The 22890-nt window shown below is 46.6% G+C and overlaps 1 protein-coding gene across 1 annotated transcript; it reads left to right on the top strand.

Annotated features, from left to right (window-relative positions):
* Positions 1-1388: 1388 nt before the first annotated feature.
* LOC104363424 lies at positions 1389-9597 on the top strand. The gene is made up of 8 exons (XM_033010423.2): positions 1389-1517; positions 1655-1835; positions 3654-3841; positions 3942-4001; positions 4187-4531; positions 5254-5329; positions 6025-6111; positions 7943-9597. The coding sequence occupies exons 3-8, from the start codon at positions 3667-3669 to the stop codon at positions 8388-8390; spliced, it is 1191 nt and encodes a 396-aa protein (XP_032866314.2). The 5' UTR covers positions 1389-1517; positions 1655-1835; positions 3654-3666; the 3' UTR covers positions 8391-9597.
* Positions 9598-22890: the final 13293 nt, after the last annotated feature.

Below are 22890 nucleotides of genomic sequence, written 5' to 3'. Positions count from 1 at the left end.
ATTGCCCCAACCCACTGCACCGTTGCCCGCTGGTGTCCAGCTCAGCCCACAGCAGGCTGGATGCCGCGTGGAACCTTTTCTTCACCATGAGCTCTGACAAAGCTGGTGCCTTGTGTTTTAGCTGAAGATGTGGTCTGGAAAGATTTGAACTTTGGTTTCCGAGAACTGGAAGCTCAAGGTGTTAGAAATCAGTGCAATTAAACCACTGCTGATCTGTGGGATTTGGGGTTGCTGTGGTGGCTCTCTCCTCTTGGTTGAAGTACCTGATTGCTCATGGCCATATCCTGATGTGCTTGGGCCAAAGCAGGTGTTGACTGCGGAGCCAGAGACCACCTCGAGCCGAGCACCTACCCAGACTTTCTCTTCTTGGGAGGCAGCAGCGTGGTGCTGGCCTTGGCCGGGATCAAAGCGGTGATGATGGTTTCCAACACTGTGGCCTCTCCTTGCTGCCAGCTCAACCAGAAGACCTCTCCCCAGGGACAGATCAGTGCCACAGCCGTGATTCTCTGAGGAGATGGGGGACTAACACAACAGAGATGGGGTGTGTGACCTGCAAAGCTGAGCATCAAGCTGGGAAGAGCGTGGCGACGTCTCCCCAGAGACGTGGGGTCTGTACCCACTGACTGCGCCTGGTTTCAGGAGCGGGGGGAAGCTTCTCCCATTACCTCACCCTGAAGTGCAGGTCTTGTCATCCTGCCGAGCTCAGTGTCCCCACGGCAGAGGCTTCACTGCAAAACCTCGTTTTGCTCGTGAGCATCCCAGCAAAATAAACTGGCTGGCTTTGTGGCTGTGTCCCCAGCTGCCCCGGGCCACCCCTGGGACTGCCTCGCTGGTGCTCACGCGGGCGGGGACAGCGAGGCAGGGAACTGTGCCTGTTTGCACACACGCGTGCAGGGACACAGGGGCACGTGGCATGGGAAGTCCCTTTGATTCCTCAAGCAGAGGCCTGCGCGTAGGGTCCTTTTCATTGCACAACAGGTTAAAAAATGGAGCCGCTGAGATGTATCTTAACCAGGAAGAGATCTGGAGGCAGGGGGAGGATGAAATGCACAGTCAGTTTGAAAGATGCTTTGAAAGGGAGTAAAACTTGCTATCAGGCTTCCCTCTGAGATCAAGTCCAATCTCTTCCTTTCTTTCTTTTGGTGCTGTGTTATTCCTCTGTGGCTAGAAGGCTGCAGGCATTTCAATTCTCTGTTTCAAGCCCTTGTTTCAAAAAGGGCCCAGAATATGTTTTCTTCTAAGACACAGCAAATGGGAAGAGCACAATGCAGCTGTCTCTAAGCCTCCCTTCTCCTGTCTCAGGGAGAAAGGAATTCACCAAGCCCTAGAGCCTGACTCACTCACTGTGTGAGCATGAATTAACCAGGAATGTTCGAGAATTATTCCTGAATAATTCATGAACCTGAATTAATCATGCATTTTCATGAATTATTCATGAATAACTCATGGAAATGCAAGGTTTATTCATGCTCCAAAAAACCCAAGGCTTTTTCTCTTCTCTTCTGCTCTCTCTCCCTGTAAGAAACAGACCTGAAACAAGCTAATGAAAAAAAAAAAATGTATATGGAAAAATAACAGGAATAATAATGCTGAAACAGAACAACCAGGAAAAAAGAAAGCAAAGGGTCTTTTTTTTTTTTTTTTTCCTTTGCAGTGGGGACGGCAGGTGGGAGCTTTCTAAGCTGGACAAAGGAGACCTGACAAGGAACTGTGGTGAAGGGACAAGCCCAAGGCAAAGAAGTGTCTGGTCCCCTCCTCTCCTGGAGCAGGCAGCTGAGATCTGCATAGACAGGAGACATTTTGCAAGACTCAACACCTGGAGCAGTGCTAACCAGGCAAGGACTGAGCTCTATTGCTATCAGGATTTTGATCTCTCTCTCTCTCTCTCTTTATTTCTCTCTGTGTTTGTGCATTTGTGTAGTTTTGTTGCATTTGTTAAGATAAATGAGCAACTGGTAAGTGGGGCAGGAGGGAGCAGCAGCAGTTGTGAAGATCAGTGTTTTTTCTTTAAATGTTAAAGAAAGGAAAATCCCTCTAGCGAGCTTTTTGGGGTTGGGGTTGTTTGCTGTTTGGAATATGGGGCTGTCTAAAGCGGAGCTGTGTTTCTGGGAGGGACAGGTCTCAGTTATGCATTTATTCCAGTTTCCTGGTCTGTAACCTTCCCTGGGCTCAGGAGAGGGCTGGGTGCAGCTGCCCGCTGCAGAGCATCCAGCAGCAGGGAAGGGGAGGTGGGGAGCGAGGCAGTTACCACACAATTAATTTATATATGGTGCTTCCTTATAAAAATAAACCCCAGAGTGTGACTTGGCTGAGAGAAAAGGATTGGAGTGAGCCTGGTGTGAGTCAGTGACAGCAGGGCAGGCTGGCAGATTCGGGGAAAGTTACAGTCTCTGCAAGCAGCTTTGCTGGAGATGATGATGGGGGGGGGGGGGGGGGGGGAAGGAGAAAGAGAAAGTTCCCCAGGGTGAACTGAACCTTCCAAATGAGAAGAATCAAACCCAGGCTTGATTTTAATGAGGGTGTGGAGGCAAAACAAGAGACTGCAATAAATTGGGTCGCAGCTGCCTTTCCTGACAGCTTGTCCCTGCTCCAGCTCTCCTCTCCCTGTCCCAGCTCCCTCCCGTGGGCTTTGGACACTGCGGCCATCCACACATTGCCCAGTGCAGGGGCTCAGCCCCGTTCCCCAAAACTCTTCTGCCAAATCCTGCTGCAGAGCAGGATGGTCTGGGGTGATGCTCTGCCAGGGCCCTCAGGAGCTCTGGCAGTTGGTTTCTGCCTGGTTTTGTCCCCATCCACCGTGTGTTGGTTGAAACTTGGAAAGAAATCCTCTCTAAACCCAGCAGCCCTTAGCTCCTCAGCTGTCCTGTGGCTCAGAAGGTTTTGAAAGTCACAATTAGTCTGGCTGATTGTCGAGAACTCCCATTTCTCCAGTGATTTCAGCCTGCAGCTCTAAGGGGAGAAACAGGGTATCTCAGGGGGCAGAGCAGTCGGCCAGGACCCAGGAGACCAGCTTTGCTACTTGTCTGCCTTAGATGTGTATGTCGCTGGTCCATGCCTCAGTTTCCCCATGTGTGAGACAGAGGTGTAATGTGTTGCCTTCCTTATCAAAGCACTTTGACATTTACTGGAGAAAATAACTGTAGAGGCAAAGGAATGATCATTTTCTGGAATACACCTGGCTCTTTTTGAGTCTCTTCTCTATACTGCCTTGATATACATATATAATCCTTCACTGTAGCAAATTGCAGTAGACCCCCTGAAGTCTTCTGAGCTGTGCTGGTTCGCATGGGCAAAGGAACCAGCCTGTCTCTGCTTGATGGCTTATCCAGCATCTGCTCGATGCATCCTGAGTGAGAGCTGGTCCTGCCTGACCCCAGGTGACACATGTCATGGCTGGAGCTGCATTTCCTCTTCAAATTAAGCTGAGGCACACGGAGCTGTGCCCGGGTCAGTCCCAGGACAACCTTCCAGGGAAGGGGTTTAGGACAAGGCAAGCACAGAGGAGCAGGAAGGAGAAATAATGGGCAGAAAAGATGTAGGGATAAACACTTTATATCTGCAGGCTGCGGTCTCTCAGATAGAGCATCATTTGCTTGTGCTCCCAACCATGGGAGCGCACAAAGCCGTGCGGTGATGCTCTCCTCCCGCACCAGGTGAGCAGCCCCGATGTCGGCCAAGCTCTACGTCCTCATCAGCTGGCCCGACGGCAGCCGGGTGATCAACATCGAGAACATCAAGGAGCCCCGCAAGCCCTTCCACCTCTACGCGGTGGGTGAGCAGGTGCTGGCCCGCTGCCCCGGCTTCAGCGGGCTCTACTGGGGGATGGTGGAAGGTATAAGTGGTGAGTGACACCCCTCTGTCTCGGGCTTTGCAACTTGGGGCTGCTTGGGAGCAACCTTTAGGGAATGAATTAATTGCTGAAAAGTTCTCTCTTCCTACAGAGCATAAAGATATTTTAGAGAAGAAGCTGCTGGAAGGTAGACAGCTCCTGGAGAAGTTAAGTGAGTCGGGTCTTTTGAAGACTGCACTTTTCTACCTCCATCGGGCTTTTGGGGTGGGAGGATGCAGTGCGTTGTAGTCCTGGCATAAATTTCACAAGATCCATGTAAAAAATATCGAACGGGAGGCGGGAGATACACAACACTGATACCCCATTGCACATCTTGAGTGTCTGCCTTGCTTTCAGAAGAAGAACCAGCTGTCCACACCATGATGCCACCCCAGCCAAAAAAATCCAGGAAAACCTTTCCAAAATGGACCCCGGGGAATGCGTCCAGGAAATACCACGGTGACAGGACTTACCCTGCCAAGCCACTGCTGAGGGTGACTGAGGCCAACCTGCCCCATGACGCTGGCAGCTCCTCCATCAACAAGGAGAGACGTGCCCTGGGCATCGTGGCAGGAAGCCCTCGCTCGCTGGCGGGGCCTCCCCACCCAGCCAGCGCCTTCACACCCCCATCCACATTTGTCACCATGGCCATGCCGGGGACTTCCCAGGGTGAAGAGGACAGGGCTGGTCCAGCTACTAGAGGTATAATCATGGCTGTAAATTAGAACATTGGCTTTTAGTTCTCTTCTGCCTCATCCAGAATGGGAGGTTGGGATGGGGACTCGCAGAGGTGCCAGGAGACCTCTGCTTTGCTCCAGGGCTGCTTGTGCTTTCTTCCAGGGCTACAAAGGTTAGGGATGAAATTTTCAGGTCCTTTCTACCTGGGAGATCTCCCAGGTCTAAAGGGAGTTGTCTGTGAGATAGCATATGGTGTCTGTTCTACCAGACGCCAACTCTGTCTCCTGGGCTAGTAGTTCTTTCCCCACAAGCCAAAAAGCAGTCTAGCCTGTCTAAATAACTGTGAAATACCCCAAAGTATTGTGTCTCAAACCTTCTCAAATTTGCCTATTTCCCTGCTTTTCCAGCCACTACTACATACATTAAACACACCTATAAAAATATGATAGCACATCATCTACCTGCAAACTAACAACAGTATCCAGAGACACATTGGCTCTGCTTGCCTTGCCATGTCTTTTGTGATGGCAATAGAAGAAGCCCTTGAGATACCAGCTTTTTCTAATAACAAAACCCCTATTGTTCAATCCTAGAAAGAGTGTCTGAATCAGTCTGTTTATGCAAAGGGAATAACGTGATGCCATGCAATCTAGCAGGAGTGTTTAGATAATCTGTTCTGGAGACCGATGGATTCAGGACTGTTTCAACAGGGGCTTGTTCAGCTTCTCTCCCATCCCTGCCTGTAGATTATGTTGCCCTGGCAATGAAGAGGAAGTCAGATGGCACCTTGTCCCAGTGCCAGCAACACATCTGTCTGAACAGGTAACACTTGAAAGCACGGTGAGGACCCTGAGTGTTTCACACCATGTATAGTTATTTCATAGTGTGGGGTCTATCCATTCTGTTCCCATGCCCCAGCAGTGCTCACTTTGGATGACGTTAGCGCAGGAATAAATGCTAAATGCAAAAGATAATGGGAATTTGTGCAGGCACATCTATGCTGCAGAGCAATTGAGTCCCTCGTGCTCTGGAATCCTGATCCTTTGGTGGGTCAGATGGGAGCCCCCCCCCCCCCCCCAGTATCTGTGTGCCAGGGGTTCCTCTGCGAGGAAAGAGCGGTGCACAGGAGGTTGTCCACGTGAAGAACCATATGGTTCCAGGGTGGTGAAACACTGGAACAGGTTGCCCAGAGAGGTGGTAGATGCTTCATCCCTGGAAAAATTCAAGGCCAGGTTGGATGGGGCTCTGAGCAACCTGACCTGGTTGAAGATGTTCCTGCTTTTTTCAGGGGGGTTGGAGTAAATGACTTTTAAAGGTCCTTTCCAACCCAACCCATTCTACGATTCTAACTATTGCTATTTCCTCTCAATCCATTTTATTCTTGCGGTAAATGCAAACAGAATTGACTTTGAATTCCAACCTTTGAATTACAGATAATTCTTATCAGGAATGAATATGAATATGAACATGAACTGTTTCTTGTGGCAATTGTTTTTTAGCTTGCTTGTTTCTTCCAGCTGTGAAGAGCGAAAGCTTGATGCTTTGCAAGACATGGATGACTTTGAAAGAGTTCAGAAAAATTTTGGTCCTGGTGAAATGGAAAGGTAATTAGCAAAAGAAGGCACTTGTTCTTAAGTATATTTTCCTCCTCACTGTAACAAAGAGCAGTGAGACCACAGCTGAGTGACAAAATGGTGCAATTTTAGAACCAAGAGCTGCTGAATCTCTGTATAATCAATGCCAGGTGTTTCTTTCTGATTGTAGGGTTTTGAGTTAGAGATGCAAGAAGGCTGTAAAGCAGCACAGAGACCACAAAGCTCTTGACTATAACAAAATGACATCTATCGTGTTTGAACATGGTTGTGTGTTGCTTGCCTTAACCTCTTACTTTGATGACAAGTATTCAGTGATGAAGTAACTGCTAGAGACAGATTTCCTGCAAAGAAATGGGTGCCAAAAAATCACGTTCCAGTACTTGCATTTTCCCACACGTCTGTTGTTTCATACCACAAATATGTACCTCCTGGGACTTGCAGGACAGAGCTTATATCTTCCCTTAAAGCTGAAAAGAAAATTGAGCATCAAAGTCTCCATGCATGTGTGACAAGAGGCGGTTGAGGGTTAAACTCTGAACATTTCTGAGCTACTGAAAAGTCCAGACCATGTAATTCTTCTCTCCTACATTGCTCCTCATCCAAGAATAGCTGGATGGGCTCACACTCTGGCAGAAGAGTTGTCCTGTCCCTGCTTGCAGGAGGCATGTAATCACTGCTTGGGTGGATGTCCTGGGTTGAGTGAGTGGTGGAGCTTTTTGGTGGCAGGGGAGGGGGCTATCGGGGCGGCCCCCTGTGAGAAGCTTCTCGAAGCTCCCCCAGCTCCACGTCAGCTCCACTTCTGTTTGGGAAATTGAGCCAATCGGCTGCGCCTCTGCGATAACGTATTTCAGAAGGGACGTGGTGACGGGCAGTCAGACTTGTGAGGAGGAGTTGCTGCAGCTGCGTGAACACCAAGGTCAGTGGAGGAACGGAGGAAGAAAGGAGGGGGGAGGTGTGCCGGAGCAGAGACCCCCCTGTATCCTGTGGTGAGACGGCAGGGCGGCACCCCCTGCCACCCATGAAGATCTACAGTGGAGCAGACATTGATTTATGGCCTGTGGCTTCTGCTCAGATGATCAAGGTGCTGTACCCGAAGAAGGCCGGGGTCTCGTGGGAAAAGGCAGCCCCGCTGCTGTAATTCAGCGCTGGGAGGATTGCAGCATGTGGGGGTGTCCCACACCGGAGCAGCTCGGGAAGGGCTGCAGCCGTGGGAGGGAATCCAGTCGGAGGAAGTTAGTGACCCATGACGGAGCAGTGTGGGGAACGCTGCGGCCTGTGGGAGGGACTCATGTCGGAGAAAGTTTGTGGAGGACTGTCTCCTGTGAGAGGGGGACCACGATGGAGCAGGGGGAACAAGTTTTGGACACTCCCCCCACCGAAGATGAAGGAAGTGGCAGCACTGACTGCACCTCCCATTCCCTGCCCCTGCGCCACTGGGGGAGGAGGTAGAGATATCGGGAGCAGAGCTGAGCCCGGGAAGAAGGGAGGGGTGGGGGAAGGTGTTCTCAAGGTGTGGCAATGCTTCTCACTCTCCTACTCTGTTATGTGTTGTTAGTGTCTGTAATAAATGTATGTTCTTTTTTCTCTTCCCCTAACGAGTCTGCCTTTTGCTCGTGATCATAAAGGGGAATTTTTCCCCATCCCAGTCCTATCTTGAACCCCAAGCCTGGCTCTCTGTCCCTTCTCATTGCCGGAGGGGAAGGGAGAGAGAGCTGCTGCATTGTGGTTGGCTGCCAATCAGGCCCAAACCACGACAGTGGAGGTGCTACATCCTTTAGCAATATCCACAGAGAGGCCATGATGACTTCTCAACTTTACACATGTAATTTTAATTTTTCAGGTCCGAGAAGATAGAGCAGCTGGAGAGGATGGTGTTGGACCTCCAACAGGATGTCCTCTCTCTGAAGAAGAAGGTGCAAAGGCTGGAATCCCTGTCCTTCCAGGAGGACCCCCACCGGCAGCCATGCGAGGTGGTGGAGCTCTTCAACGGCTACACTAAGGAACAGCTCAAAGAGACCATCCGCTTTGACCAGAAAATCAGCACTGCCTGCAAGACACTGCTCTACAAGCTCTTCACATCCGACTACATCCAGAGCCACTCCATCACAGGGCGGAGGGGAAATACTTTCCGAGAGGCAAAGCCCATGATGGATGAACGCTGCATCAAAATCATTAGGGTGCTGTTGAAACAGAAGTTTGGTGATCACCTCAGTGACACAGTGATCACGGAGAAGATCCAAAATGTGCAGAAAGCCCTGAGGCAGAAGTTTAAGACGGAATGTCTCTGATGCACGGGGGACTTGGTGCCTCTTCCTACCATGCTCATCGGTGTACCTGAGCAGCCCTTCCAGAAAAGATGAGTCCAATCTGCTGCTGCTCAGCTGATTCCCCCCCAAGGAGCCAACCCAAGTGAACTGCGCATTAAACAAAGCATAAACCTTTTGCTGCCAAACCTCTGCCTGCATTAATTGAGCGGGAAGTTTGCCCAGCTTGGCAAGGTTTTTGCACATCTGCTAGCACTTTACAAGTTCCTTTCCGTCCCAGTCTGTGTGCAAACCTCACTGCAGGGTGCATGTAATGATCTCCGGGCCTTTTTGATGGACATGCTCAAGAGCTTGAGGGTTCCTGTTGGGTCCAAGTACGGGTCAGTAAGTCAGCTTTGTTCCACCTTGCAGTGGGTTAGGGAGAAAGGTTGGCTCTGGGGCAGGGAGTCCATCCACAGATGGGCTTTGTGTCACCCGACATGGCTTCTCTCTGCATGCCTGTGGTTGTCTCCTCCTGCCTGTGGGATATTTTTTGCTCTTTTTGCTCCCAGTGAATGTGTTTTACAATTTCCTGCAGTAGTAGAAAGGCGGGCCCATTAAAACGACACGATAAAACATTCAGAGAAAGATAATTTCATTTTTTCCTCTGTTTTAACATAGCTGTACGGAAGAAATGCCTTCACTAACAAAAGTCTGCTGAACGAGAGAAGTCGTCACCCATGGAAATAACTTTGCATTAATTTTCCTTTCAAAACCAGATTATTTCCATGGAGAAATCCTATACATTTTTATGACGTAAGTGTGGAGATGAAGGGCAAAATATGGCCCACTGTAGCTACACCTTTCCTGCAAAGAGCAGACATATCATGAACACAGTTGCTATAATTTATATATAGTATTTATATCCTAGTTAAGAAATTCCAGGTGCAACCAGGAGTTTAGCTGTGTGAGAGGCTATAGGGAAGGGCTGGAAAGGCATGTATTTTCCTAAATAACTCAGAGCTGGAGTTTAGGTGGGTTAAAAGCATTTTTAACATTAAAAGAATAGGATGCTGACACCAGTCCACCTAATAGAAGTGCTGCAAAATACCAAACATTCCCTTTTAAAGAGGCTTCTGAGACAAGAAATTGGTTTTCTAAGTTTAATTTTCAAATTATTTAGGAAAGGAAATGTCAGTTGTTTTGCATTAATCAAAACATTTGTTTTAATTTATATGTTTTGTTCTGTTTTCAGGTTTTAATTTATTCACAGCTACAGGAGAAATAATAATGCAAAATAAATGTATTCAAAAACAAGGAGCTGTTTTTAAAGAAAAAATGGGAATGTGTTATTTTCAGAATTTCCCCCCCTCCACCCCCTTTTCTCTAGTTGAAAAACAAAATCATTAAAGTAGGGTTAATGCTATGAAGCATTTTGAGTTTGGTGGAAGATATGCTTGCCAATGTTTTTGGCACTATTTTCATCAGATGTGTTTAACAGCCATGCTAAATTGCCGTAGCCAATAACTAAAGCTATTCCTTCTGTTTTCCTGGTGCAAATGCTTTTCCTAACTCTCTATTATGCAAACATGCCAGTGATGATTTCTCATTTGTATGGACCTTGACTTGAGCAGCAGCTGGAGCAGGTCTACTGTGATCACTTAAAGCCAAGGGTGCAGCCAGACCTTGAAAATACGCTCAACCTGAGCAGAACTGCCCCAAAACCTCCTCAACGCAGAAACACCCCTTAAAATACGGCTGCCTTGCCAGAAACGTGTTACCTTCCCACTGCAGGCACAGCCTGCGGGTATCGCTGCCCAAGGAGACACCCCAGGAGATCTTTTCAATGTTGACTTATCAAAGGGAAGGTTGAGGAGGCACAAACAGCCTTGTTCTGCGGGCACTTGCTTTAGCATCAGCCCTTGGGGATTTCTCACACCTTCCCTGCAGATTCTGCTTCTCATTTCCCCAGCGACACGGCAGCAGGGAGGGATGGAGAAGATGGGTGCCTCAGACCCACCCCAGCGAGGGACCGCCAGCACCTCCGGCATGGCCAGGGCTGCATCCAAGCCATTTTCCTGCGCGCACGTTTTTGCCTTAATCTCCCCTGCCAGTGCTTCATCAGACCCCTCGCCAAACCTTGAAAGCCAGCTCACAAATGTTATTTATTAAAACATCTGCTTCTGCTGTCCTCCCCTGCTGAGCCCCCTCTGACGGGCTGCAGATCATTACTGCAAAAGGAGGGAGAAAAAAGACCGAGAGGATGGACTTGCTGCGGGGAGCGATGGCTCCCGAAACGAGTCGTCTCTAATCAGCTCCTCTGGAAGCAGATGAGCCGGGTGACCTTTCTGCTTGAAAGGCCCTTTGGTGGCTTCCTCGGAGGTAAACTTCACAGCCTAACACCCTTACTGATATTCAGCGAGTGCTCCCGTGCAGCGGGGCCGGTGGCGGGGGCTGACGGATGCTCCCCGGCTCAGTGTGCAGCACGGCCACGGCACTAACGAGCTGACACTCAAACAGGCCCTTCTCAGCCATAAAAGTTGTCCTTAGCTACTCTCGAATGCTTTGATACAGCGGAGAGGGCTGAAGAAAGGCAACGCAGGCGGCTTTTCGTTAAACTTCGTTTTTAAGGCATTTGTGAACCGGAGGCAGTGTTTCCAGGCTAATTGGGAGCGCTCGCAGACACCGACAATCAAACGTCACCGCGAGGATGCCGATGCTCTCACCTCCCTGAACTCCAGCTCTGGCTAATCAGCCTCGAGAGGGAAGATCATACAGTGCTGAGATGTGGCAGCCCTTTGGGGATGAAGGGGTCAGGGAAGATAGAGGAGGAGGAGGAGGGAACTACTTCACTTGGGGATGTTCAAAGCCTGTGTTGCTCTAAGTGACGCAGGGCAGCTCCATTGAATTGCGTTAACCTCCCATTTTAAAATAATTACTGGGGGAAGCTGGACAGGTCTTTCTGTTGAGATGAATTGCTCAGCTGAATACACAGCACCTTGTTGAAAACGATACTCCTGCTCAGCTTCTGGGCTCTCCGGGTACAGGAGAACGTGGGCAGTGAAAACTAGGGTGAAAACTCCGAGTGGTCTTCAAGGAGGTTTTGCACTTGGTTCAAAAGCAAGCAGAAATGGGACTCATCAACCTCTGCAAATATAGGACAGGCATGAAACGTCCGGTCTCCCCTCCTTTCAACAGGAACCAGAGCAGCAATGCTGTCCTCAGTGGTTTGCATGATTCAACCAGGGTGTGCAGGAACTGAGCAGGGACCTTACAGGGCTCTGGGGCTCTCAGAAGGTCCCAGCACCCCAAAACGCTGTAGTGGGGCGCTGCTGCCCACCACCCACTGTGTAGTCACACCTCTTTTGTTTCCTTAGGAACTGGCTGAAAGCTGCGTGTTGCTGACTGGCAGCAATGGTGCTGGCAATACATAGGTTTTTAGGGGAAAAAATGGGAGCCTTCCCAGCCTGCTGTACATCAGCCTTTACAGTGCAGCTGGGCCGCAGCACGAAGCTTCTGCAATTTCCAGTTGCAGAGCTGCTGCTGATGGGATTGCTGACTTCAAGTGGGGAAAAAACCAACCAACCAACCAAACAAACCAAAACCAAAAAACAAACATTCAGAATAAGAGGGAAATTCTCTTGTCTTTAACCCCATTTATTTCAATTTTATGTCTTTGACTCTGCCAGGGGCATTTCAGTGTACAACACAGGCAGATTTTAATTTGCCCATTTCTTGGCCTGCAAAAAACCCATACCCCTAAGTGTCTCAGTGTCTGCATCCCCCTAGAAACTGTAACACACGAGTTCAATGAAAACATGAAAACTGTGAGTGTCAGCTAAAGAACTGATGTTAAAATGTAACTAAACCGCTTCTTGGCTTTTAGTCAAGCCTTGCAAAGCCTGTCTGCCTTTACACCAATCCCAGGGAGCCGCCGCTGAGGCCACCCGATGCTCCGAAGCTTGATGGATGCGCTCGGAAAAATCTTCTCATGCAAAATTAGCGGTGCAGCGGGTGGTGGAAGTGTCTTGTGCTCGCGGCTTCATCTGGTTTGAGATCCTCTGTCAGGGACGTGACCTACAGAGAGCTCAGCTTGGCGGGGGGGATGGTCAATGAAATATTAAAAAGACAAGCCTTGGTCTGTACGAGCTTGAAGCTGTGTGCCATCTCCCACTGGCATTCCAGACACAAATATTCAGTGTCATGAGAAGATTTTGTTGTTGCTGTTCTGATAATTCTTTATCTTATTTGGCTTCAAAAAGACAGTGAAAGAGAGAAAATGTACGTGGAGGTGTGGCCCCAGAGCTATATGCATGTATTGTATTTGCACTTTTGGAATATTTTTTTACAAAAGTAATTTTTTGGACCATTTAAAATTTTTCTTGAAAGCATACCTGCATATTTTTTTGAGAGTGCACACACATACCTGGTAGGTGTGCAAATAAATCAGATTTAATAACTTTAAGCAATTTTTCATGTCTCTGCTTCTGTCGCGTTCATTAAACATAACTTTTACCAATATTTCTCTGACTGCAGTACATGGTTACATTATTCTGACTCATATCTCTTTATCTCCCCCATCTATTCAGAGTCAAATGGAACTGGGGAGGTTGTTATCAAAACGCAGAAAGCATAGAAATAAAATTAAGCATAGCACCAGTTCTCTGTGTGCTGAATACACTGAGGAAATGAAAGAACCTTCCACTTCTAATAAGATCTGGATGTGAATTGCCTCATAAGAGCTTAAATGAATTATATTCAGAGACCAAAAAGAGAGAAGAGAGAGCTCGGAGCCCTCCGACTGCAGGGTGAGGCTCTCACTGCCTTGATGTGTAGCACATCTAAACATGCCATGAAAGCTTCAGAACAAGGTGTGACGTTCTGCTCAGAAAGTGAGCTTCAGGACTTGCTGAAACGCTTGAGTCACGGGTCCAGAGGTGGTTAGAGCCCCTCCCAATGAAATATTAATCCCATTGAGGTTGCCGGAGCTCTTCCTGATACCTTCTGAGGGTTCAACCATCACTTTGGCTCTTGCCCAAGTGCCCTGATGGTGGAGGAAGGACCCTGCAGAGGAGCGGTGACTTCTCAACCCTGCGTTTGCCCCACTCCGATCCCTCCAGGGTTCCAGAAAGGATCGGGTGTATGGACATGGTTCCTCAGCTGCTTCTTCTCGGCATTGCACGATGAGGGCTGGTGAGGAACATGCACCAGTTCAACTTCCTTGTAAAACACCAGTGTCCCCTTGTTGACAGCATGTCCCAGGACATTGCACTCCTCGTGAGACGCGGTTTGGAGATGTGCTTTCTTTTAATCATGTGTTTTATTGGTTGTTTGCTTTTTTTTTGTTGGTTTTTTTTTTTTTTTTTTTTGTTTGTTTGGCACAGAGAGTTAGCTGAAGCAAGGAGACTGCGTGCCTAACTCAATAACGGAGAAATTAGCACCCTACAAAGCCCAGGACTGCATGGTGTTTATTGATTGTTTCTCTTAAATATAAGCAGTGTAGCTCAGAATGTCAGGCATTCAAGGGAAGAGGAGACTGAAGAACTCATGTACTCCAGGTAATGAATAATCGTTAAACTCCAAAGGAGTTTATTATTATTACCATTAATTCTAGCTGTACAGTGCCCAGCGAATGGAAGTTGGAGATAGATGGGTTCATGACCTACACATTACAGGCTATATTTTATCCTGGTAATATGAGAAAATCAATCATTTCTTAAGTGGGAATACTGATAAAACCACTGACTTCAGTGGAGCAACATCTTTGCTACTCTGTGATCAACAAGCTCACTGGAATGATGTGGAGGAGGGTTGAATCCTTCTTCTGTATATCTTAACCTCAGTTTGCCCCATTTCCAGGAGGCAGGAGGGAAGCAGTTAACACCATCCAGTGTTCATGCCTTCGTTTCTGGGCAGGATTTCCCCTTTGCGCTAACCCACTCCTGTGCAGGTTGGAAACCTTCCCATCCCATTTGTTGTCCCCCTGAGCTTTTTCATAACCTGAAGTCAAGAAATTGCCAAAAGTGAAGGAGAGCTATAGAAAGACCCCTCCAGCCATAGCATGGGTGGCTCAACAGTCAGAGGTTTAAAGTTGTTCCTTTAAAGTGGTTTGGACCAAGAATAAAATATTGTCATGATGTGGGAACCCCACTCTTCTTCACACTCCCCAAATTACTCAAGTGTGTTCCTTTATAACTCACAGTGTTACAGAAATGCCCTGAGGAAGAGGGCTTATTCCTCTCCTGGAAGATAAAAAACAAAACTAGCTATAAAACACCCACAAAAAATGTCTGCCTTTATTTGCCCAGATCAAAAAGGAGGTGCCAGTGGCTCTCTGCTCTTTGGGCCTTTGTGCAGCATCCTTCCCAGTTCTCACTTGAGCTGAACCAAGAAGTTGGGTTTGTTTTCTGCAGAAGTGCTACCTTTCCATTTGGAGATGTTTCTGTATTTCTTGGTTCAGAGTGGAAGAAATGAATATCAGTGTATTCATGACCCTTCCAATGAGACCATTAGAGTGAAAAATTAAATCAGTCACTTTAAGGGGTTGTTTTGGTAAAGGAATTTTACAGCTTATTGTAGTCTTGCTGTTAATTCAACTAATTCCTATTCATATAATACACACTGCTGGTTCAGTTTATACTCTGAGGAGTGGGCTAGGAACATTTATTTTCAGGAGGAAAAGCCATTCCTCAGAGACTCAGCAGCCCCGGGGAGAGACCTGTTTTCTGGTGAATGATTTGAAAGCTGAGACTGTCTGCTCTGTATTTTTCCCTGTAATTTCTGCAGGCCATGACTCGCGCTCTCGTGCTCGCACAACTTGGAGGGCTGCTTTTACAAGGTCACTCGAGAGCCAGCAGTACAAACCAGAGTAAGGTGGGCATTTCCAAAGCACTGAAACAGGGTCGGGACCTAACAGCACTGTTCTCTAGGAAAAATAACTCACTAACCCTGCCTGCCCCTGCAAAACTGTATCATAAATCTGGAGTAATCTTTGATGACAAACGGCCTGGAAAGTGTGAAAGGAGGAAGCTCATGTTCTCTTGTGAGAGGAAAGATAAGTTAACTCTTGATTAGGAAAGACAGCAAATGGAGGCACTTCCAGCTGCATGGACATTATTTTGACATCTTCTGTTAAAGTTTAATGCCCAACGATGAGTTACCATGAATTAGCTACAGAATATTTTTTTTTGTGTTTCGTGGCCCCTAGGACCAACATGCCGGAAACCTTTTAAAAGAAACATAGAAGGGGAGGCCTCCATACAGGCTCATTTTGAACTTGCAATGCCTAATTATTAAGAATATTGCACAGCCAAAAAATCATGATACCCATATGGTACAGGCTAAGCTTCATCATGCTTTGTCTGTATAATAAGAACATGGACAAGTGGATGGGTCCCCAAATGACAGACAGAAATGTACCTGAGCAGAGGAATCGTTTTTTCATTTTCTAGGCTGGAAACTGGGATGATGTTTTTGGTAAGCTGATGAACTGTCAGCTTTTCCCACCTATTTTGTAGGTGCAAGATCTGATTTTCATTGCTGAAGTCAGTGTGAGTTTTGCTCAATACCTTCAACCATCAGAAGTTCAGATCCAAGAAAAAAAAAGTTATCAGAACTCAGCAGGATTCAATTTCCAGTCCCTGGATTTCAATCTGACAACAATCCATAGGAAAAATGCAAATGCATTTTTTCCTGCAGACAGAAATGAGAGAGGGTGATGAGAGCTCTTGTGTTGTTTGATCACTTTAAAGCCTTTCCTGTAGAAAGTAAATTGGTGAAATTCTGCTTGAAATGTGCTGGATGCATTTACAGGCAAAGAGATGAGATGAGTAAACGTCCCTCAGCTTGGAATAGCCTCCCCCAGACCTTCATGTTTATCCACTTAAATACAAGGGCAAGATTTTTTTCTGGCCCATCTGCAGATTCACCCCGTGTACTTCTCATTTAGCAATCCACTTCACCATGGAAAAAAAGAATCAAAGAGGTTTCAGCTCTTTCCCCTACCCCAGCCTTTTCTGTCTTGTAATGTTAATGAGTGATAATGCTTCATGATTTTTTTTTCACAGGCTATTGCTGCTGAAAATTGCTTTGGTGCATTGGGACTCTTATTCACTGGGGATATCAAGAGCTTTTTGCAAAGCAGAGGAATAAAGACCAAGGAAGTGCTATGGCTAGAAATCCTATAATGGTCTGACCTTTATCTTGTCTCTCAGTCAACTTTTAAAGAGGGGGTCCTGTCCCCCCTCGCCAGGCACACTGAGGATGAGCAGCGCAGTTCGCTCCCTCCCTGTCTTGCCCAGTGCACCGCAACTCACCCATCCAAAAGGCAACACTTTCCACCCAAATTGAGGAGTTGCTGGGAACTGGACAAAGCTTTTGCTTTTCACGATTAACTAAACTTAAATCTATAAAATAAAAGGCAGAAGAGTGTATTACATGGGATTTAATTAATTGTGAAGAGAGGCTGGGGCGGCTTCGTGGCTCCATCCCTGAAACATCCTCACTGTCCCCGCAAGCGTGGAATTTGGGTAACCAGTATTTCTTTTGAAATGGTGATAGCTGAGGCATTAAAGCAACTAGGGGAAATTGGAAGGACTCTATGATGTACCAAGTAATTAATCTAATATGTGTCTGCGACAGGGCAAACCCCAGCCTCTCCCCAAGGCTCTAGTAAAGAAGAGGTTTTGTACGTGTTGGCGTTATCCTCAGCACGTGGCAGGGAGCCGATGGCCAGAGCCTGTGCAGGGGGATGAGGGAAGATAATTTCTGAAATCCTCTTGCCTTTCAATACAAAACCAACAAGTCCTCCACACACCCCTTCATTGCCCTTACAGCACTGGCACGTGCATATATAAATATGGACACTGGGATTTCTTTTCCGGAGCCTTTGGCTCTTTTCACTTACTTCAATCCCTCAGTTTTTGTAGTCCCATGGGGGATTTGAAATAGGTGTGGCTGGACGGGTGATACACTACAGTCAGATTTAAACCCATCGGGGCAGCCGGGGTCCTGTAAGTGCTGTCAAAGCAGTGAGAAACAGAGGCTCTGTCACAGAGTGCTGACTTTTTTGACTTCTCATTTGGGCAGTGAGAAAATGCTTTTGGCCTCCTCTGTCCTTCAGCATTTCCCAAAGGGGCTGGACGTGGGTGTTTCACAGCGCTGCAAAAACAAAACGAGAGCTATTTAATATGTGGGTGAGGTGTAATATCTTCACTGTCGATGTCTGTTTGGAAGGATGCTTTAAGGCAGCTGTATCCCAAGCTTGCAGAAGCACTGGCAAGGGATTTCTAGACTCACAGAGTACTGTTTCTGAAGAGACAGCAGTTCTGGATATTAAATAGCCTTTAAGGGAACAGGAGCAGCTGCATGATGTTTTTGTAGACCAAAGGTGCAGCTCTGGCAACACTAAATCTGAAAAGACAACAGGCAGATTAAACAGTAAGGTTTAGCTCTTACAGCTGAGGTATCCAGCCTGAGGCTTGCCCCTGAAATTGGTTATGAGAAACCGTAATTGAAAGGAAATCTGATATTTCTAAATCTTGCAAGGATTGGAAGCTGTGGGTGAACACAGGCTGGGTGGTGGTGCGCATACAATGTTGTGTGTGTGTGTCCATCCCATGATGAGCCACTTAGCCTTTCTTGCAAGCATCCACAGACCATCTTGTTCAATATTATCATAGTAATTAGCACTTGCTTGTATCAAAATCTAGAATAAGCTTATTAATTATTTGTTACATCTACTTTCCTTGACGTTGCCCTTTTTTTCTGTGTGGAGGATGTGTGTTTGGTTTGGGTTTTTGATTATTTTTTTTATTATCTCATGCAAGAAGTTCTTACATCCTACAGGTGACAAGCTTTTACATCTCATACTTGGAGAAACGGTGCTCTGAAGTGTCTCCCCATCATCTCCTACCAGATTTGTAGTCTAGCCTTGGTCAGCACCGCCTAAGGTTCAGTTCAGCCTCTGAATATTGAAATACTCTCACCAAGGTTTGGGGGTCCCTGTGGAAAGTCCCAGCCCTGCTGTGCAAGCTGTGCTTAACAAAGTGGATTCCATCACTTCTTGCCCGTAGTGGTTTTGGATGCCACACAGCCATGCACAGTGCATTTCTAGATGAGAAAGCACAGCTATGAACTGAAGAGACAGAACTGGAATCAGTCGTTAATTGAGCTGCTGGCTGCCAGCTGGACAGGAGATCAATGCAAAGATACACCACAATAATTGTATAAAGAACGGAAACACGTGTTGCATGTGCAAATAGGATTGGAAATGTCAGTGCAAAGCCATTCTTCAGGAAAAGGGCAGTGGGCACTCTCTCTTTTCATCTACTCAGCATAGAATAGATTTTGCTCAAGTTGCCAACCTTTATTTCTCAGAAACAATTTTACTACTTCTTTCTTCCCTGGACATAAATGCATCTGTTTTCTTTTGCTATCCAGAAAAAAAAAAAAATGAGGAAATAAACCCTCATTTATTCCCACTGTTCAACTTTGATAAAACTATAGCTTAGAAAACTCTACATATTAATAGTGTGAATCACTTAAGTGAGGTACATTATGTTTTCAATTTCCATTATGCTTTTAGTGTAGGCAACTTATCAGGGGCTGCCGTTTAATCTGTTGTAGCAATCTTGAACATTAAAGCCAGGTTATTTCACAAAGGGATGTATTCCTTTCACTGGGGAGGTTAATATCACCATGATTATATTTGACATTTGGGCCTGGCATATTATTTTTCATACCGTGTCTGAACATAACTACCAGCTCTTTGCATGAACAGTGTTTGAAGTGGGTACATTTCAAATATCTGCACACATCCGTAAGTGTCATCCTGACAGCCTCATCGCTGTAAATAAGAAAAGACAATTTAATGAACAAAATGGGGGGGATGAATTCAGGAAATTAAATTTTCTCTAGTAGATAAGCAAGCAAAGGATAAATATTGTTGTTTTGTATGCCTTCTGAAGAAACAACAAAAGGGTAGTGGGTGCTGTGCTCCTTGGAAGAGGATCTCCAGAGCATCCCTGCTCAAAAGCATCCCTGGACAAATGTTACTGAAACACAGCTGACGTGCAGCCAGGCCTCCCAGCTTCTTGCAGAGGTTCCTTTCATAATACAACCCACAACATGGCTTAGAAATCTGCTCTCACCAAGAAACAGGGATGTATTTGAAGAGACAGGGCCAGAAGCTCATGTCTCCAACCAAGTGACATTTCACATCCTTCAAAGCCAATGGACTCCGGGTGGCTGCCTGATTATGAGCCTAAAAGGACACTTTGGAGCTGAAGATGGGAAAATTCACCTTGAATCTCAGTGCTGGCTTGGTGAAGATGGTAATTCTCAGGGTAAGTGCCCTTCGTTTAGCCATCAAGGGAGCCTGTGTAATGGACATCAAAGACTCATCCATGTCTCTACATGAATAGATCTGCCAACTTCAGCTGTTAATTCTCTGTTTGAACCCCAGTTGCTGCCTTTTGTCTTTGGTAAGAACAGGCTACCGAAGCTGAAGCTCTAGACGCCGTTCTTGGACACAAATAACTTGGGGAACTTATTGCCATGAGATCTTGGCAAGACCTAGAGCTGAGGAAGATCTTAGCAAAACCAGGGCCTTTCTACTTAAAATGTTAGCTCCTTGGTCCCATTTCTGTCGTTAGCTAACTGTTTGAAATGTGTGGAAGCCAGCAGGGTCTTGATGTAGCCTTGGATTTTGGCATGTTTTTTTTTTTTTTTTTTTAAATCACTGTTGTCCTATTTCTGGCTTTGTTCAGCCTTAGAGCCTCAGTTATGTCTTAATGAACTATGAAAACAGAACAGTGGGCTGAAAGGGAAGAACAGGACCTGAGGAGACAGCAGTTCAGGAGAGAGAAAGAGTAAGTGGAATTAAATTACCACCAATTTCCGAGGCACAACAATGCATTAGTGGATTTCATGGAGGATTCAAACAACCGATCTTGAAAAAATTCTCTTCCCAAAATTCTATGTCATCAAACACCATTTCCACAGTCCCTTCCTTTGATTTATTTTCAAAGCTAGCTGATAATGCTCTCATAATGTCTTCTGCCTTTGTCTTTTATCTGGTCCTAACACTGTGACTACAGTGGACGAAAGACCCCAAACAGCAACAGCAGCAACTCTACCCTTCATTTGATGCTGTGCAGGTAATTTGAGACAAATGGGACTGAGCAGAACTGCAATATCAGACCTAAGCAGCCAAAAAAGAATGAATACCCAGTTTCCAGGGTCTCTGAGCACTGCCTGGATAAAAACACCAATACCCAGGAACAGAGCCAACTGCCCTTTGCTTTCTAACATAGCCCAGTGCTCCTTGGGGAGACTGTTGGATAACAAAGGGTCCCCTGCAAGTGGAAGCTCTATTTGACAACTCCGAGTAGAGCTAATCAAAATGTAGAGCTTCATCAAAATGAAGCCATTTGGATTAATTACAGAACTGCCTGAACTCAACCGGGCTAGGATTTCAGCATGAAATCTCCCTATTGCTCTTAGATACATATTAATACAGTCACAGAATTGTAGAAAACAGGGATGGGACAGAGCAACAGGACATCACAGAAATCTGCTCCTCCATCTACCTATATCTGATCTATTATTTCCTATCCTGTTTTCCCAGACCTCATAAACTTAGAGACTTCACCGTTCCCCACGCAATTGGCTCCATTGCTTCAGTGTCCTTACTACTGGGGAGGTTTCTCCAATACACAACTCCTACCTGGCATAGGTTAGGGGAGCTCCAGAGGTGAGTTCAGGGTACAACCTTGCCTGTCATTTCAGAAACGGTCAAGTGGAATATTTATGTTTTGTAAGACATGGCTTTCTATGCATCAGCCCCAAATTTTTGAATTCACCTGTTTTCACCAGCGACACATCATTGCTTTATGGAGCTGGAGGAGACCACATCTGGTCACGGGAAGCCGCCTTGAGAAATGCACCTCTGACCCCCCTCTCCTCTCCTCCTTGTCCCCAAACACATATGCATCTGCATTCAGACCCAGCTCCAATGGGGATTGCTGTATGTAAATATTGTGGTGGGTTTTATGACTGCAATTTTGTTTAACATTGCCCCTGAAGAGCTCTGTAGTGTTTTTCGTAACTCCAAGTACAAGAGCTCCTTGAATCTTTCCCCTAAGTGTTCCTATTGCTGTCGGGAAAGAATATTAGAAGAGTGTGGTCCTGACTTCCACTCTCTCATTTGGAGACTGTGATTCATGTTTCATAGCATCCTGCTCCCATTACTGCCAGCTCTGCTTTCCTGGGTTTTGTTCTGCAGCATCTCATATGAGGGGAGGACTAATGAGTTTTTGTGTCCCATGGGTCTGTATCCTTTATCCCCATATCTGTCCCCCTTTATTTCAGTAACCCGGAGCCTGTCTGGATGAGGCAAGGCAGTGAAAGGGCTGCTCTCTGGCTGCATGGATCCCCCCAGCACATCAGCAGCCTGTTGCCAACAAAACAGGTGAGGGATGAAGTTTTCTAGTTTGTTTCATTTGCTTTACTTAGGCCATATTTTTCACTAAACTTATATTTGAGACTCTTCCTTCCTTTGTTCTAGCTATCATTCCACCCATAACAATGATTTTAAACACTGATAGTGAACGGAACGTGAGAAGTAAGGTGATCAACCAGCACATTTGCAGAAACCTCATCTCCTTTGGAAACTGGGATAAAAATCCAGTTGCAAGGATTTTGAAAGTGCAGAGAGGGGATTCACCAGCAAACAATGCTACAAATAATTGCCACCAGGGGATGTTTGTGAATGTCATTTGATTAGAGCTCATCAGTGTTGTGGGGTGAAAGAACTGGAGAACTGGGCTTGTTAATAAAAATGCCTTTTCTATCAACATGCAACTATTTTGCAAGGCAAGATTATTTTAAACAAAATAATTATTGTGAAAAAAAAAATATTTCTCTGATATCACAACACCTGACTATGATATTAGGGAGCAAAACGTCATTTTGAATGGACTTTTCAGAAGGAAACAGGTTATTTATAGGCATACTTTGTAACAAGAGGTCAGAACAATTGTCTGAATTGAAGAGGAGATGGTTAATTTTTCCTCTCCCTTCCTTCTGCCAGGGCAAACAGCTGCTCTTGGGCTGTGCTAAGCCTGGACCTCTGCAGAGCAGCAGTGCCACTGCACTGGCTGCGGGCTACGCAGGTGACAACTGCCATCGCTCTCCTCATTAGAGGACGGTCCCCATGGGGGATTGGGCCCTCCAGCCTCAAAGGCAAGGACGGGATTTTCCTAGTAGGTGGCAAAAATATCAGCTGAATGAGGCCGTGATTTCATTTGAAACTTATTTGGTTAGAGGAGGAGGCTCTTGGGGTGGTAAGTGGATTGGGAACATCTGGGACTCTCCAGTGCTGGTGACTCCCCTGGCTTTCTGTGCTCGAGCTGGGGGGCTGGGGTTCCCATCAAGGGGGATTCACCACAGGAGCATTCCACCCTTCAGCAACAAGCTCCGTCGCTCCCACTGCGAGGGCGAGCTGTGTTCCCCTCAGAGCCGGGCTGAGGCCAGCGCTGCGGGA

The sequence above is a fragment of the Tyto alba genome, unplaced genomic scaffold (assembly GCF_018691265.1).
Source record: "Tyto alba isolate M040663 unplaced genomic scaffold, T.alba_DEE_v4.0 Super-Scaffold_33, whole genome shotgun sequence".
Classification (NCBI taxonomy): domain Eukaryota; kingdom Metazoa; phylum Chordata; class Aves; order Strigiformes; family Tytonidae; genus Tyto; species Tyto alba.
This window is presented reverse-complemented; position numbering and strand designations above follow the sequence as displayed.

Excerpts from the sequence above, each read along its gene's own strand:
- LOC104363424 (XM_033010423.2), top strand. The coding sequence starts at position 3,667 with ATGTCGGCCAAGCTCTACGTCCTCATCAGCTGGCCCGACGGCAGCCGG. Across the intron at positions 4,002-4,186 it reads ACAGCTCCTGGAGAAGTTAA|AAGAAGAACCAGCTGTCCAC; the intron begins GTGAGTCGGGTC and ends CCTTGCTTTCAG. Across the intron at positions 5,330-6,024 it reads CAACACATCTGTCTGAACAG|CTGTGAAGAGCGAAAGCTTG; the intron begins GTAACACTTGAA and ends TGTTTCTTCCAG.